The sequence below is a fragment of the Lissotriton vulgaris genome, chromosome 8, assembly GCF_964263255.1.
Source record: "Lissotriton vulgaris chromosome 8, aLisVul1.2, whole genome shotgun sequence".
Classification (NCBI taxonomy): domain Eukaryota; kingdom Metazoa; phylum Chordata; class Amphibia; order Caudata; family Salamandridae; genus Lissotriton; species Lissotriton vulgaris.
In genome coordinates this window covers 714,866,338-714,879,893 of record NC_141696.1, presented here as the reverse complement: position 1 = coordinate 714,879,893, position 13,556 = coordinate 714,866,338, and the positions used below count along the sequence as shown (strand labels likewise).

General features: G+C 43.0%; 1 protein-coding gene across 2 annotated transcripts in view; it reads left to right on the top strand.

The window, feature by feature from the left end:
* The window catches only part of SH3KBP1 (SH3 domain containing kinase binding protein 1), a 1,359,457-nt gene that overhangs the window by 1,091,930 nt on the left and 253,971 nt on the right, over positions 1–13,556 (top strand). For both annotated transcript variants that reach the window (XM_086934590.1, XM_086934589.1), the window contains one exon: positions 9,853–9,904. In XM_086934590.1, coding sequence (XP_086790716.1) covers positions 9,853–9,904 — 52 coding nt within the window. The remainder of the gene's footprint in view (positions 1–9,852; positions 9,905–13,556) is intronic.

Below are 13,556 nucleotides of genomic sequence, written 5' to 3'. Positions count from 1 at the left end.
GTCAAATAGACCTAAGACCCAATCTTAAATTGAGAGAATAAATTGTAGCTCAATTCTTAATGGCTACAGCACTGGGAACTATTCTGCCACCAGTTAAATCTGTGTTAAGCCTGGGGGCAAAAAAATGATACTTTGCTATCCATGGCCACCCACGTTTCTGCTGTTGTCTCCTAATGTACCTAGTGTTCTAAGATCTTGAGAGCGATTCTTCCCTAACACTCTTCTGATGGTAAACATATGGCTGTGACCGTTCTAGTTGTCTTATGTGTGGTCTTCAGAAAATCTGTTTTTTGGAACAACCTCAATTATAACTCCCCAAGTTATAAATGGTCAAGAACACAGCAGCCAGCTTGGTAGCTGGAGCATCTCGTTTTGCGCACGCAAGCCTCATTTTCCAAAAACTGCAGTGGCTTCCAATGAGACAATAAATTCAGTGAATTAATTTGTAGTGCAAGTTTCCATACTGATTTTTATGTCAGAGAATTTAGGGGCTGTTTATAATGATGGTCATTTGCATGTTTTCCGCCTGACATTTTATAATGGCGGGTGGAAGGATGGGCGTCGGGAAGTCTGACTGCCACTCATCCGAGCTCCTTGAGCCCACCTGTGTGGTGGAGGGCATCACTTTCCCTACAATGGTGGCAGTGCCTGCCAGGCACCGCCGTAGGGATTACGATGTCCCTTTCCGCCCGCCTGTTCATGGCAGTTAACCCGCCGTGAACAATCAGGTAGAAAGGGACTTTGGGGGCCCATGTCAGGCCCTTCTTCCATCCTGGCCCTAATCTGTGGGCACTGGGGACACCTACGGTGTCTCCTACAGATCCCTGCTCCATGTGGCAGGCTGCACATGGTGCCTGCTACGTAGGGCAGGGATGTGTATGGAGTTCCTTTTTTGCATTGCGGTGGGTGCTGCAGCCAGAAGCACCCGCCGCAATGCAAAATATAGGCATTGCGACCGCCGTGGTGGGGGTGGCATCCTAATGCCTACAAAGGAGCTGGCGACAGCCTGTTGGGCGGGCCCTTCTGCGATAGGGCGGAAGACGGACTTTTGTTCGCCCTCTAGCCTAATCGGGCCCTTGGAAATTTGTTCAGAGATGATGACTGATGTTACTGGTCGTGCCTTTCAACCTCCTTCAATCCTTTACATAGGTTATGTAAGGGAAGAGCCAAATGCTCTATTGGAAGTGATCTCCAAGTTATTGCTTTCTACATGGTGTCTTGACATCCTTGCTGAGTGTGAAACATAGTTTTTGTATGTAGTAAATACTGCATACCCAATGGCATGTCTCCCCTACAGTACAAAACAGTGAGAGTATAACATAACTGCTCTTTCCTAATAGAGCCTTCTCACTCTGGTGAATAGATAGACTGCACTCCACCCTTCACTCCCACCATCTACCAAGTGTCTGGGATACAAGATGAGGTATCAGCAGACCTTCTCAGTAAAAAGGTAAAATCGAATTTCTATAGGACCCTGTCTCCTCTGTCCCGACTTTCACGTCTGGGCCTCTACCTTCTGCTTGAGGAATATCAGCAATACACTTCCATTGTCTGGGAACACAACCTCGTCAGATTCACGTGCACATGGCCAGGCAAGGGGCATTAAAAAAGGAACCCACAGGCCTCCTTTACTATAGCCTTATAGCCTGCTGTAGCGGGCTACACCGGCTATTAAAGGCTCGCTGCAGCGTTAAAGGCTTGAGCCGAAGGCGAGGGCCTTTAACAAGGCTTCAGGACTTTAGTAGCCAGTATAGCCGTGCTACGAAAAGCTATAAGGCTATTAGAACATTTTGCCACTAGAGGGCTGAATGTTCTAACAAATAAAAGAAAGCCTTCAGGGAGCGCGAGGGGATTGAAATCCCCTCAGGCTCCCTGAAGCCTTTGTTCAAAGAAACATTGGAATGTTGGAGCTCCAGGTTTACACCAGCCATTATAAGCCCGGAGCTACTCCATTGTTTTCAATGGATCTACCAACATTCCAATGTTCTAATAACAAATACAATGCATGTACTACACTGACAGCATACACAAGCACACATAACATACACTTGGAATGTTAACACTAGTTACCTTTCGTTACAGTGGCTCTGCTTTGCAATAGAAAGAATATGGAGTCAGATTAAAAAACATGGTATGAATCTGTCTGCAAGATGTTCATAGCCCGGGCCAAGTACCTTAATTTTAGTGAGTGAAGTAACCTTTTACACAGAATAGTGAGGGAAGATCAGTAAATTAGACTTACTTTTTTGCGCCAAATCCTGTACACCTTGCAAACACTATGCCGGGGGTGCGATAGTCCAGAAAAAGGGCTGTCCTAGGCTTGGCAAGCAGTAGGCTAGAGCTCTTAATATTTAAATGATGTGTACACTTAGAACCTCGTGTTTAAGCTGTCTGCTCCAAACACGGAGCACTATAACTAATGGTGTTTCGTTCTATAAGCTTACTTTCTCAGATTGCTTGTGATCCCATAAAGCCTTTTCCCACTATAGTTCTAAAAATACAATTCTAAAACCGCATGAAACTGCATGAAAATGTAACTTGTTTTCCTCCGAGTAATTCCTCTCCTTTCCTTCTTCAGAGTGACCCTTTCCCCACCTTCCATCATCTGCGTGCCTTATATTTCTGAATATAGGCTCCTTTTGGTCTCATGGCTGGCTGCCCTAATCTCTCTTATGGTTATTCTGCATATGGCTCATACCTCATTTCACAGACCAAAACCTCTCCTTCTTTAAACCCCTGTCACTGCTACCTAACAATAACTAATCTCAGTGCGCCTATCTAATGATGTCACCAGCCATTTACCTGGATCCACATATCCACCACTAATACCTAACTGATATTAATTTTATAATCTACCTCAGGGAAACTGCAGTGAATGCATGGAATGTTTTCGTTTTCTTTCTTAAGAACACATTACTAATCCCAATACCCAACAGCATCACTGGATTAACCACTAACCTTGGGTTCCAGAGTGGCATACTACTCGCCAAAAGGAGCCTCAGCACCTCGCCAGGGGATAATAAGCCCAATATAAATTCAATTCAAATTGCAGTTTAATTTAAAACTGTGTGTCTAGTACACACGTCGTTGTCAGGTGATACTCCAGCTTTTATCAAAAGGAACTTGCAAAGCTATTTTGCTAAGAGTACCCTATTCTCTTCTGCGAAAAATGTATCGATTATCCCAGATTTCACCAGATCAGAACCAGTGAACTTCACTTTTCCGCATTACTTTACAAATGTATTGGACTCCCTCCAAATAGCCTTTCCTAGAAAAAATGCCTGTTGCGATTCAGACGTTGCACCAAAAACTTTTTTTTCGTAGTTATAGTGAGTTTTTCTTTTGCCTTTAGCTTTGACTTTTCCTTTAGTGAATGGACCAAGAGATTTTTTTGCTAATAGCGCACTTTCTAAAAAGATAATATTATAACAGAACCACGCTGTACTAGTCCAGGTAGGAAATGGTAGGCCCAATTATTAGTATCCTGGACCCAGTCAAGGTGTACAGAACATAATAGTTGATTTTTGGAAACTTGTTGCCTGTGTATTGCGTGAAATGATGTTTCTATTCTTTAAATTAGCAGAAGGACTTAAAAAGCGTTCATTGAATATAGGGAGCATTTGTGGACCATGGACAGGTGATGATGTGTATTGGGACATGTGATGATGTGTATTGTGGCAGCAATTCTTCATCCTCTTCTTGGTTCATGTCACCAGTCAGCAAATCAGTCAAATAGGTTGGGTGGCAGATTATGGTATTTGGCTGGTTTTTAGAAGTATTCCCGGTACCTTCATCCATATACACATTGCTGGTTGCAGTTTTGTTCCTTCTCGTCCCATTCGTTATAGTGTATTTTCAGTTAGTGATAGCGATTGGCTGCGTTTGAAAAGGCATATAGAATTTCGCTCTTGGTATCTGCCTTTCATTACTACTCTTGCCCTTCAGAAGTGTCCAGGGCACCTGTTCCCCATGTTTGACTGTCAATCTCCTTGTTTTATCGTCTTCTTCCCCAATGTGGACCTGATCATGAGGAGAGGGTGACCAGATTGTACCTCCAAGACCTATGGTAGCTGAGGAGAGTGAGAAGGGCTTTGGCTGAATTAAAACCAAGGGGCTCGGCCAATACTATTCGCAGCAGTACAACAAACAGTGGACCGGTATACACTCTGGTTTTGCAATGCAGCCTTGATGGTGGCACTTTCGCGATGTGATTAGACACTGGGGGGGAGGGGGGGGGGGGGCATATGTTCCAACGCTATGGACATAGGAGGCAAACCTGGACTAGCAATTATAATTTAACTTGCAGAAGTTAAAATGAAAGGTATTTCAATAGCTACAATTATTTCTAGCCTATTTCATTAAGAAATGTCAAAATGCTAAGAAACATTAAAATGCAAACTATGTTTTACTTCAATTAATATATTTGTTTATATTTGTTTATCTCGCACTGGAATTGTTTAGAGTGCCGACACTATTTTGCAGTGGCTCCAGAGCACTTGATAATTGCTTGTAAAATCTCAGAAATAATCTGAGCAAATTATTTAATTCTCCTGTTTTGTATCTTCCGTGTGAGTGTCTGATACAAAATGCTGCATTCCTTTTGCTTCCATTGGTGAGCGACTACATTTGCATGCTGGCAGAGCTTCACTTTTTTTAGGCCTGGTCTCTCACAGGGAAAAGGCCTCTCATCAGACAAGCTTCTGAGACTTCAGTTATCCGATGACTTTTCTCCTAGGTTTCTGAGTGCTCCTCGACCACGGGCTTTGCTCATCATGTGCTTACATGACATCTGGGGTGGATTAAGGTTACCTGACCCAATTTAGAGAACCAAGTGAGGTCTCATAAAAATGCACTCAGTCTTCAGAGTGTTGGGTGTTAAGTACCAGTTCAACTAAAGTAGTAGCTAACAGTCAGCGGCTGATGGAAGTCACTCATTTCGGAGACCTGTATCACTTTAATGGTTGGTTGCGGTTGGAATTTTCTATTTCTAACCCCCATTTGAGTGGTTAGCACCCACCAGGGACAACTGTGTACCCTGGTCTAGGATTAAAATTAACACAAGCCCTACGCATGGTTCGGGATAGTGTAGCTTTACCAGCAGAAATGTCCCAGAATGACGTAGGTTTTGTTCCCTTTCGGCCAATGCTGTTGCTATCAATGTGCATCTCAGGTCGTTGGCGATGACTGTGATGTCTGACTCAGTATTTCTTTACTGTCTGACATAACTTGCACTGGCTGAAAGGATTGTTCTCTTCGAAGATAGACTTAATTGGCCTTTTACAGCTCGAAGATCTCCTAGGCTCCTGATGATTCGATAACAGTGAATCATTGGTAAGATTGGAGGATCAGCATGGACCTTTAACTAGAGGTGTGAGGGGGCGTCCAGAACTATCCTTATTGGGGTTTTTAGCAGCGAGAAACAAGTGTAGTCACTTAAGATTTATTTGCTGGACTGGTATTTTACTTTGGCAGTTACATCTGTCAAAATATTTTATTTGCTCTCTGTTAACCATTCCGTCTTGTTTTCCTGGGCGTCTGTCTAATGGACATATCATAGTAATTGTGAGTGTATTCCGGACTTTTATACCTTCACTTTTACCCATTTACTGCGGGGCTAATTCCCCCGCTGTGCTGGGGGGAGGGGCGCGTGAAGGGGGGGGGCGCGTGAAGCGCCCCGGTGCTCATGACGAGCTGAGCTAGTCATGACCACATCCGTTTCAATGGAACGCACAGCAGGGGAATTATCCCTGCGTGGGCTCGGCGCAAGGGTCATGATGAGCTCAGCTCGTCATGAGCACACGGCCACCGTGGCTCATGACGAGCTGAGCTCATCATGAGCATGGGAGGGGTAAAGAAAGCTGCCTACCTTGACCATATGATATAACCAGTCCGGATTTAGAGTACAGAGACTTATATTATGAAATTGCCTAACTTTGAACCTCCGGAAAGTAGAGAATTATGTAAGATATAGACATTCAAAAAAATATATTTTTAGCTTGAGGAGTGCTCAGCAAACGCTCCGACAGATCCTTGTATCTGGGCTGGCATGGTAAACCTTGATGGTTCTCCACGAGCCAAACTCTTGGGCATGGATGTTAGAAACATCCATGGAACTGTTATAGCTGGAAAAATGCATTTTGTCATTTGTGTAAATACTGATTTGATAAACGATAATGAATTTGGAGGATTTTTAGTGATGTAAAAGTAAAATAATGGATTTTAACCTTTTGAAGAAAATCTCTAATGTCGGAATCTCTGATCGATGCTGTGAAAAATCTCTTTGAAGCAGTTATAACACTAGTGGATGTTCAGTTGACTGGTTCAACTCTGGTTTTCTTCACCCACTGTTTTTGTCTGAACTATGTAATAATGTTTAAAATCATTGACAGATATTAGGAGATGAAGAGTGTAGGAACTAGGTAGAGAATACTGAAAATATGTCTGGAAATTTGATGTGGCAACCTTTTTTAGTTTTGACAAAGTCAAACAGTCAACAGGCATGCTTCCTTTGCGCACCACATCTACCCTTTGATCATATTTTTATCCCTTACCTACTACACAGTGCATGCTCTGTCTGTTGCAAGAGGTGTTGCAGTGGGCTCAGACCCAGCCCATTGCTTACCAGTGGTTGACTTTGCTATTACTCTCATTTGCTTGCTTCATATTCATCTGCTTGTGTGGGCTTTACTTTCTCTTCTTGTGTACGTCCATCCCCTGGAGCATGGATGCATTACTTGTGTTCCTCTACTGCTCATTGTACAGGTGCTACTGTTATCTTTTTGTTTAAACACTTCACCAGAATGCATGAGTTTCCTAGTTGTTTCCCTCGTGTACTTCTACCTGCTCTGTGCTTCTTTTTCTCTCTGATTCATTAACCCTCATGTGCTTCCCTCCTAGTGTTGCTTTTTCGCTCATGTTTCTCCCCTGGCTCAGTGTTGCTCTCTTGTTCATTTACTTTTCTTCCTTCATACTCCAGATTGGTCTCTGTCACCATTAGTTTGCTTACCTCCTCATTCCCTACGTGTTGCTTCTACTACCCACACACCTCGTGTTTCTCCCCCCCACCCTCTGTATTACTTCGACCCCAACATTCTGTTGTATCTCCATCTTGATCCTCCACGATTCTTCCTCCTTGCCCACGTTTTGCTTCCCCCCCCCCCTTCCCAAACTTGATGTTACTGTCTCTCACCTGTGTTTGTCACTTTGCGCTTGACTGGCAGGCAAGGTGAGGGAATTTGGATCTGCTTCTTCAGTGAGCTAATGAACTGCATGACATTGGGTCAACCTTTCCTGGGAACAAATGCTGCAGCTCCACTTCTAAAGTGGGACAGTAGCATCAAGAGCACCAGAACCTACAATCACAGCATGAGTGTCAGAGTGGAGGAAGACACACCTTTGGCTTTCTGTCATTTAAGTGCACAACTCCCCCTCTGATGCATGCATAACACCAGCTGTGCACCTGCCCTCCCAGATGTACTGGAGAGCGAGCACTGTAGAGGAGCAAAGTGGTCACTCCATCTTTCTGATCCACAAGTTTTGTATTGGACTTCCAAGGTCGCTACAGTGTTACATCACAACTTTTAGGCCTTCCCTACAAGACTGCTTTTAACTTAATGTAGGAAAAAGCCTGTTGAGCACCACAGAGCTTTAAGTAGGATGAAAGAGGTGGAAGAGTTCCTTTAAAGGAGTGTGGCCTAAGTAATTAAATACGTGGCTTAAAACATATGAACTACAATCTTGTGCTTTACACAGCTGCTGTCTCACCACATTTAGGTGCCTGTTTGTTATTTTTCTGCTATTTTTTCCAGACATTACACAACACCAAACATGCTAAAACAAGCTAGACCTATTGACGCTCTGAGTTCCTGTTAGCAGTTTGATGTACACGAGTAACACCAATTATTTTGTTGTGAATAATTAGAATTGATAGTTCGAAATGGTACATATGTGACCATCACTCTGTGCACACTTGAGAGAAGCCAAGGATTGAATGAGCGTGTAATCTGAACACTATTATAGTCACTTGCCTCACCCTACTTCCAGCCTCTGCTCCAGAGCTCTCAGTTGTGCCCCATTCTGAACACACTCACACAACCTGTGCTCACTCTAACATCTGAATGTGACTGACCTCACATGTATCATACAAGCAATGAAAAGCCCAGTAGCCCTGCCTTTAAGAGTGAAGACCTAGACTCTTCCAATCCTTAGTAATGTTGATTCCAGTTACAATACAAACTTGCACTAAAATAGTTTACATATACCTTAACAAATTCAAAGTCTTTACTTACCTAAAAATACAATGTACATACAGTAAATTTTTACTAAACTCATTATCAAAGCTAGTAGGTCCCAAAGGTGAGACCTAATGACTTTCCCAATCCTTGTTTAGAGTTGATATCTGTTCAGAATGCGCGAACTTGTAAAGCACCGCTCTCTGAATTGACGAGTCTGCAAGTTCTTTTCTTTGACCTCGAATGTAGGGTAGGAATCAGAACATTTTCTGAAGGGGTGTGTTTTTGTAGCTGGCCTTTGGATGTGTTAGGACTTTTCTGTGTGTGTGGGTGAATGCATTCATTGGTGAGCCACTGTGTTATATTTACTGTTGGGAAGAAGAAACCACCAGGCACTCTTTTCATCTGTTGTTTTTACTGATGTTTGTCCATGTGAAGGAAGACTGCTGATGAGTTGGAGCACACTATTGAGAAAGTTAATGCATTATGGTAGGCGTTGATGGTTGTTACTTCTACTAAGTTGTCAGAACAGTCAGAGACGGTGATGGGTTGCGATGAACACTGACTTTTTTTTTAAGTCATTTAATTTGTTTTAAGGTCATAACTATCATTGATTTTAAAGCCAATAGAAAGGATCCTTTGACCCAGCATAAGCTTAAGTTATTGGGTGTATGAAGGTAGAGATCTGTGTAGTCATCACAGCAGCACTTAAAGAGGCCATTGGCATCTATGATTTACACAAGGGATCAATGATAGACACAGAAGGGTAACAGTCAGTTTCTAAATGACTTGGGTTTAGTGGATCAGCCTGATATCCACATGAACTTGGCAGCTGAATTATGGGTATCCCAAAATAGGCAGTAGGATGTTCAACTATTTGAGCTTATGGACGTATACTCCTCTTTTTCTTCTGCAGTGTGAGACTGAATGACTTTACCATTTGAGAGGTAAAAAATGAAAGCTGGAAATGGTGGAATACAACTGAATGACTGGTTATTGCTCTGATTTATTCCACACAGTTGATGTTTAGCTTGTGGTCCATTACAAAAGGGAGCCAAGTTCATGCAGCCCAGCCATGGCTCTGTCACTTTACGTACAGTCTGTCCTAAACTTATAGGAATGTTCCTTATAAACAGGAATACATCAAGCCCCAAACTGGTTTCAGCCTTTTTTGGGTCTCATCAGTGATGTGCAGGTTGAACCCAATGGCACATGAGTTGTGGGACCCACATCTCAACATATAGCTCCTACTTAGAGAGATTTTCTTTAACAGCGTTTTGAGTTGGGCTGTTCCTATTTGACCCTGGCAGAGGCTGAATTACATATGGCCTCTCCCTGTTTGTAGCGGCCCAATGAGCAAAAATGTTATGGACTGAGACGGGTGAGCCATGAAGGAGGACTCTTGATTTTGTCACTTTATACACATCCCTCAGTTTCTGCAACAGTGCCATCGCATGGGCCTTATTATGTTTCAGCTAATCAGTCAGCAAATAAGTAGTAGAAGTTTATGCATTTGAAAATTTGCCCATGGCATCATAAAAAAAGGTGCTTTTAGAAATGTTATTCTTGCTGGAAAGATCCAGTCAGAAAATTGATGTGTTCTGGGCTTTTTCTCTTACAGAGACCAAAGAAACCACCGCCTCCGACAGCTACAGTTTTGAAGTCAGGAACAGGTAAGATGGTGCATATCCTAGCATTCAACCACAGAACATAGGGATAACCGATGAGCAGAGAATCCCTATGTGGATTTTTATTGACATCAATTTTTTGGTGTTCCAAGAACTTAATGGTGTTTCTGCTGTTTTGTTAGCTGTCCTTGATAATATCACAAATTATAGATGGGTTGAATTTCACGGAGGGCTTTTCGGTGATATTAATGAGAACGAAGCTCGAGTTCTGCATGATATCACACGGAAACACTTGGTGTAACACTCCATGCTATCCACTAGTCCTGATTTACAATTGTAAGTTGTTGTATTTGCCTCTCCCTCCCATTTCCTCTTGGGGTTCAGCTGATTCCATGGGCCATCTCCACAGAGGCAGAGATGTTGTGGGAGAGCAATGAAAAGGATGAATTCAACTTCTTCGAGGCTCCTCCCAGGTTTTCAACATTAAAGTTATACATGTTTGCTGTCTTGCCTATCACCCCCATACTCCATATTTAAAAAATGAATAAAATACTGGTTATCCTGCCACCTTTCCCAATCACCTTGGCAGCACCCTCCCCTTTCTAATTATGAGAGTCAAAGAATACATCATCACCTAAACAGACAATGTTCGCATGATTCTGAACAGAGAATAGATGCAGCCCTCATCCTCTAGATGGTCTTCAACATGGTATCACAGCCCACCCTCATCGGACACCTACCCAAGCACCTACCCAAGTTTGCGTTCAAGGACCTGCTCTCTGCTGGATCTTATTGCTGTTTGAGGGAAAGAACTCAAACAGGCAGCATAACACTGTGCACCTCAGAAGTATATAAACTCATCTGCAGAGTGGCTCAATATATATCTCTTAGTCCTACCCTATTTAACACAAATGTGACTCCATTAGATTACATCGTCTGTGCCCGCAACATCAACATCATCTCATATGCTAACGACACACAACTCCTACTTTCTTTCTCAGACAATACCCCCAACACAATGGACAAGTTCATCACCTGCATGCCTGGGCCATCACCAGGATGAAGTTTAACACTCTCAAGCTCAACACCGAGAAGACAAAAGTAGTGATCTTCAGAAAAAACCTCACCCGGGGACTCCACCTGGTGGCTGGCCAACCTCGGACCGACACTTACCCCCACCTCCCAGGCCAGGAACCTCAGAAATCATTAATAACATGCTGGACATGTCTGCAGAAGTCAACATTGTCACAGCTTCCTGCTTCCACACCCTGAGAATGCCAAGGAATAACTTCAAATAGCTCCTGAGCCACAGCAGAAAACCCACCACCTACTATCTAGTCGCCAGCAGACTGCCTCTACATGAGTAATACATAAAAGCTATAACTGCAATGCGTCATGCAACAAGGTAATAAGATTAGTAAACGGTCTCTTCAATGGCACACGATTTATCACTCAAATATCAGCTTTAAAAATATTTTGGCCATTCAGCTTTTTTCTCCAATTATCAGCTTATGAGCTCTAAAAATATACACATTTTCATCTGCAATATTCACTCTCAAATCTGGTATAACTATATTCATTCAACCCAGCAAAAGCTTCTAATTTAGTAGGCTGGGCTGCACAAAGGAGAGCCACTTACAGGTAGCTTGCGAGCTACTAGTTGCTCACGAGCTACTAGTTGGGGAAACCGCTTATATTCTTCAATGCTAAGATTATCTAAAACATTTTTACCCACAAACATTTACTCGAGGGCCACACCATACAGTCTGATATGTGCCCAAGGATCTCAACAATGCCGTGTCATTCCCATGGAGACAGAATAGGGTAAGGAATTATGGTGATGGTGAAAAAACATACCTTTTCTAAAGATGTCTAGAAAAGGATTTCTTTCAAATCATTTTTGTACATTTTACATTCTGTTACCTGTAGGGTATAAGACCAAAATAGATACAGAATATTTTGTTCATTTTAACTGCCTGACCCCTACCCACATTCACTGACCCTGCCCCGCTGTACTTATGATCACAGTTTCCTTACCTTATTTTATGCACCTCCACTGTCCTCTCAGCTAATCAAGGGAAGCCTATGAACAGGGATGCCTTTCTGATAGTACAAGCTAAACTTGTTGTTGAAACAAAGCCCAAAACCAGAAAAGCCTGAACAGCATGCCTTTGCAACACACGGTTTATAACTGTTTTGATTCTGGGCTTTGTTTCTAGAGTCATTTCAGCTTGTTCTATGAGCAGGGCAGCCTTGCTCATAAAACAAGGTGAACTAGTTTTAGAAACACAGCCCAAAATCACAAAACAATGCTGCCTGCATAGCAGAATTAACCACAAACGGAACTCAAGCAACTTTCTTTGCTGCAACCAGGGATCCTAGAGGGAGCTGTTTAGGCTGCAAGGAACGGCCTGCCAGGCCGCCAGCGTCCTGCGGGCCGTACTTTGAGTACCACTGAAACTGTATTGCTGTATTAGATGATCTTACAGCCTGATGTTGCTCTCTAGTGGTTGTTAAGAAAATTAGAAAAATTAAGGGGTTGATTTACAACGATATTTATAAATACCCACAATAAGTGCTATAGAAATACTACTTTATGTACTCATAGAATTCTTTATGAATCCTACCCGAAATGTCTAACTTCCTATGAGTAAAAGTGCAAATGTGCACAATTTGTTCTAATTGTATACGAATATTCCATGAACATTCCCATTTTATTCTCATTTTATGTTTTTTTGGGCCCAGTTCACAAAGGTAAATATGAGCATGTGACGTAGCACTCCTGGGACCATATTATGGAATGTGGTGCATTTTCCTTGTTAGGGTGCACTCTGTGCTAACAAGTAGTATGTGCTGTACATTGAATGCGCTGCCCTCAGGGCAGCTGCAAACTTTCGCTGCTCTGCGGGCAGCACATTCAAGTGAAATACGGAGCAGCTGCTTCAAAGCTGCTCTGTGTTTCACTGTGCAGGCGGCAACCCGCCTGCACTTTTAAGGGTGATTGGAGATCCCCTTGCCTGCAAGGGGATGTCTGGGTGGGGGTGTCCATAGGACCGTCTTCCCCTTTCAAGAATGCTGCTATCAAGGGACACACTGACAGTGCACCACCTTTTAGGTGCCGCACAGTTGTGTCAGTGCTCCTCCTGACAGCTTCTTTGCCTCTGCGCCCATGTCTATCATACAGCACGGGAGCAAAGGCAATGGTTCCCCTATTTTGCATGGCACCACACCCTCATGCAAATCAAAGAATACACTTCTGGTGATAGTGCTGGCGCTATATGTATGCTAGCACTATCTGTATTATAAAAAGGACCGCACAACCATCTGCTGCCCTTTCTGTGCCCTGGGGTGGCCAAAATTGGTACACATGTCTGTTGTGGCCCCGGGGCACTTTCGATTATACGGCCCCTGTAGTACTATTTCACGTACTCATTAATGTCTCTGTGAATCATCCCAGGTATATTTGGGCTAACATAATGTCAGCTGTGCATTCCAGAAGGACTCACTCTGTGGTTGTTCTGTGAATCCGCCAAACAATAGGAAGTGGCCACAATGTATAGGCACATGACTACACATCCCAAGATGTATGCCTTTGGTGTGAATCAGTATCTTAATGCTTTGGCATATGGCAGATTAAAATAAACAGCAGTGGTGAAAAAGAAGTGAAAGCATTTGAATGAGAAGGAAATCAAAGTAA